Consider the following 3,916-nt stretch of genomic DNA (forward strand, 5'->3'; position numbering starts at 1 on the left):
TACAAGGTACCGGTCGAGTGTATAAGTAGCGCTCATGTTAACACTTTTAAATTTGCAGGTAACATCATATAAGACACAAACAGGGTGTTGCATAACGTATTTCTTATTGCTCTCATTTGTTCAAGACTGACACTAAACAGTGAGTTACACATGTAATTCTATAATTTACTGAAAATTATGGTTACATAAACCTATCATCCATAAATGTTCCAATTGCCATGGAATGTCATCTCCTAGCATTCTTCCCTCGTGGAAATGTAATGGAATAGGAGGTACGCTTTATATAATGTAAGTCTGTTTTCATTGATATTCAATGATACTCGAATACATTTACTGAAGGCTAAATGTCATACATATTAATTCGAAGACGAGTATCAAATTCAGGTACTTTACACAATGAGAACATAATAAATGACTTTGACTGCACTAATTTGTCTGAACGTCTCCTAAACTATCAATGTCAATTTGAAGTTTAAGTTTATGTATATGTATTGATACAATTACGATTATCTATTTTTCCCTTCAACATGAATCTACACAAATATTACCACATTTTCATTCTCTGTTTTCAAAGATTTTAAAGTTGTTTTAAGTTCAGTCAGCTCAATTTCTAAAGCAATAACCTTTTCTAATATTTTGGTTTGGATTTCTAAGTGATCTCTAAATTTGTCAAAATCAATGTTATCGACATCACGTGGCTCGTTTCTATGTGACCACTGTCTCCTAGTTTTCGTTACTGGGTCAACAACGCTAACTGTGGTTCGATTTGATGTTTGCTTTCTGCGACAGAAGATCGCTATGAAACCAGTTCGGAATGGACGACACCAAACCGCGTAAATGAATGGATTGAGACAAACGTTACAGGCCGCAAAAATTCTTGTGAAGTCGTAAAATTTGTTGTTGTAGTTAATTTGATAGCCAAAATTTGCAATGAGGAATAGAAACTGGTTTGGCGCCCAACATATTCCAAAACCTAAGCAGACGATCAGAAACATTTTCACCACTTTCTTTCTAGCTTTAATGGTTAGGTTAGAAGATGTTGCGTCGCAATTCTGTGAAGAGCGCCGAAGGACCATGAATATTCTGCCATACGCTAGAAGGAGGAGTAACAGCGGGATGAAATAAGTAGCGAAGAAAAGTCCGATGCCTGCGAAGGTTTGATACCATTCTCCGAATGGCCACTTGTATCTGCACGTCTGTTGCTCAGCATCGTACGAATTGTTGTATACGCAGAAACTCTGCATTATGAATGCTGACAGCCAAACAACGATGATGATCAAAGATGCTGATGGCTTCCTCCTTTGAGTGTTGTAAGAAAGTGGGTGAACTATCGCAAAGTACCGTTCAACTGTGATGGCCAAAAGACTGTATGTAGAAGCAACTAAACTGACCCACAGGAATGTTGCCTTGAACGTCCGACAGTATATCTCCCCTAGTATGCCAGACGGAATCGGGAAAAAACCTCGAAGAGTTCGAGGAATTAGAAATACTGACGATATGAAGTCAGCAACTGCTAAAGACACGGTTAGCTTGTACGTCAGTTGACTACGAAGAGACTGTCGTCCTAACATGACAACGATTACTACAAAGTTACTCAAGATGCCAACGATAGCAATGATGATTTCAGTGGTCTGGACATAGCTCCATTGTGGACCTGTTCCCGGGTAGGATGTTGAGGAGGTGTTGTTACCAGATGTGTAGGATCCATTGGATGTATTCATTTTTAACACCACACAACAGCTTGCTATTTAACATTATGTACTTGTAACATTGCCGACTTTTGTATTTATGGATAAGGCCAAAGCAATGAAATGTTACGTTATGCATCCGTACTAGCGAAGGATTGGACTAGACCACCATGAAAGTATACATTATGGGTAAGCAAATAAATTTTTTCCGATAACGTGACTTCAGAAAATAGGATAGGTGGGTAGGTCGGTGAACACAAGTATGTGATTCAGAAGTAGACGAACGCAGTAAGCAGACTGTACTGTTATAGCCTGAGACAGAAAAGACATGGTTTCTCTCTGGATTGTGATTTTTACCAAAAGTAACCAGGCAAGAACATTGTCATACTTTTGCCTTATTTCATGAAAAACTGTTTAGGTCGGCGGCTTAATCTATGGTCGGTTGGCATAGGGTATTAGGAAACACACTTTTTTATTTGGCCTAATATGCTAAGTTTTTTTATAGCTCGCGCAGCGGCTCAATGACTAGTACGCATGCGCGTCGTATATACTATGCGAAAAAAAATTGGTGGTTCTCCCAGGCATGCATTGCGGCGCGCAGTGACTACGCATGCGCCTTCCATATACTACGTGCATTCTCCACGCGCTACCGTATCATCGTATAGCATAGGCGACATAACAACATCACCATGCATTGCAATATTGTAACAGTAGGCCTGTTGGCACGATTATCGTAACATTGTAACGAGCTCGAGCATCGAGGCATCACTGTACCTCAAGGAGAAATTGTTACACTATTTGGAAGTTTGATGCACGGCGGTACATGATACCGGCGGACCATTGATGACATAGCGCAGTTTAATTTTCGGGTTGTGGAAGTGTGGTTTTGACATTTATATTGTCGATAATTGATTTGTTTACATGTTCTAAAAAGAATAACTAATTTCCTATATTTGTTGGTACAGTAACATTCCTAAATCATCGAGTTGAATTGAGAAATCATGATGTTCGGCAACATGTCAACAAAACATTTGTCCAAAGACCAACGTACGTTGGTAGAGGGTCTATGATAAGTTGGCTGATTGAAAATGAACAATATTAATCTAATGCATGTAATGGCTATGATGGTTTTTGAAACCAACAACTGCATAGAGTGTTGACTTTCTTTACTTCTCGTCCATGTCAGAGAATTATATGTCATTCAATAAAATAAATTTTGATGGTCAATACCCTGGAAAATGACCCAAATCAAGTGTATCAACCCTGACCCAGGCAGCCGGTCACAAATGAATCTACCCTGCGCGAGCTTATGGGCTTTGCCTAGGGTAAAAGGTTTACGGTACCATCATTTTCTAGTCGTACAACTTGCAAGAAATATTTACGGACCTAATAATGTACTTGTTTGTGGCAGCTATGACTTTCATAGAAAACAAAAGCAGAGTGAAATTAAGAATCGGAAGACAACAGCGATCATAGGACAGATAAATGTTATATACACAAGGATGATTAACATAAAAAGATTGCTTGGGGCCAGAGTGCGAAATTAACGCCGGTCCTTGGGCCTGAGACCAACAGATATCCGTTCGGACCGAAACTTTTTCAGAATTATAACAACTTATCGGTCCTTATGACCGATTGAAATTTGGAGTATATAATAACATTTATTCAAAGATAGATCCAATTTCACCTCCATGAATCTGATCTTGTATTACCTATTTTACTCTCGACATCTCGTTCAAGTCAAGCGATACAGTACAGAGCTAGCTCGCTATGTGTTGTTGTCAATGTTGATATCATGTCTAGATATGACGTAGCATACAGCATTCACTTTATAAAATTATGTTAGCAAACACATGATTGGCTGAATTTCTCTAATTATTCGTGTCTTGACTAATCTGAACGTCTTAGACATTCAGACTCATTTTACGCATTCAGCGCATGCGTCTATTTTCCGCCATATAGTAATCACTGTTGTAAAGTTTACTGTTCGAAGTGTATGAAACTTTTAACGTGTTTGAGACAGTTCCACGTTGTATTTATAAAGTATGTGGCGATATTTAGAAGGCGGCAATGAGCTTCCGGAGAAGAAGATGAAACAGACACTGTTTTTTAAAGGCTGGTATTAAAGCCGGTAAATGTTAGCGGGTTTCCCGATCGATTTACCGGAGTTCCCCATGTGTGTGGCCATGACCAAACAAACTGACGAAACACATATAAACTACTCTATG

The 3,916-nt window shown here is 38.9% G+C and overlaps 1 protein-coding gene across 1 annotated transcript; it reads right to left on the bottom strand.

Annotated features, from left to right (window-relative positions):
* Positions 1-533: 533 nt before the first annotated feature.
* On the bottom strand, positions 534-1,721 carry LOC144438748 (allatostatin-A receptor-like). The gene has a single exon (XM_078127905.1). The coding sequence runs from the start codon at positions 1,719-1,721 to the stop codon at positions 534-536; it is 1,188 nt and encodes a 395-aa protein (XP_077984031.1).
* Between the last annotated feature and the right edge of the window lie 2,195 nt (positions 1,722-3,916).

Source organism: Glandiceps talaboti, chromosome 8 (genome assembly GCF_964340395.1).
Source record: "Glandiceps talaboti chromosome 8, keGlaTala1.1, whole genome shotgun sequence".
In the NCBI taxonomy this organism is placed as follows: Eukaryota; Metazoa; Hemichordata; class Enteropneusta; family Spengelidae; genus Glandiceps; species Glandiceps talaboti.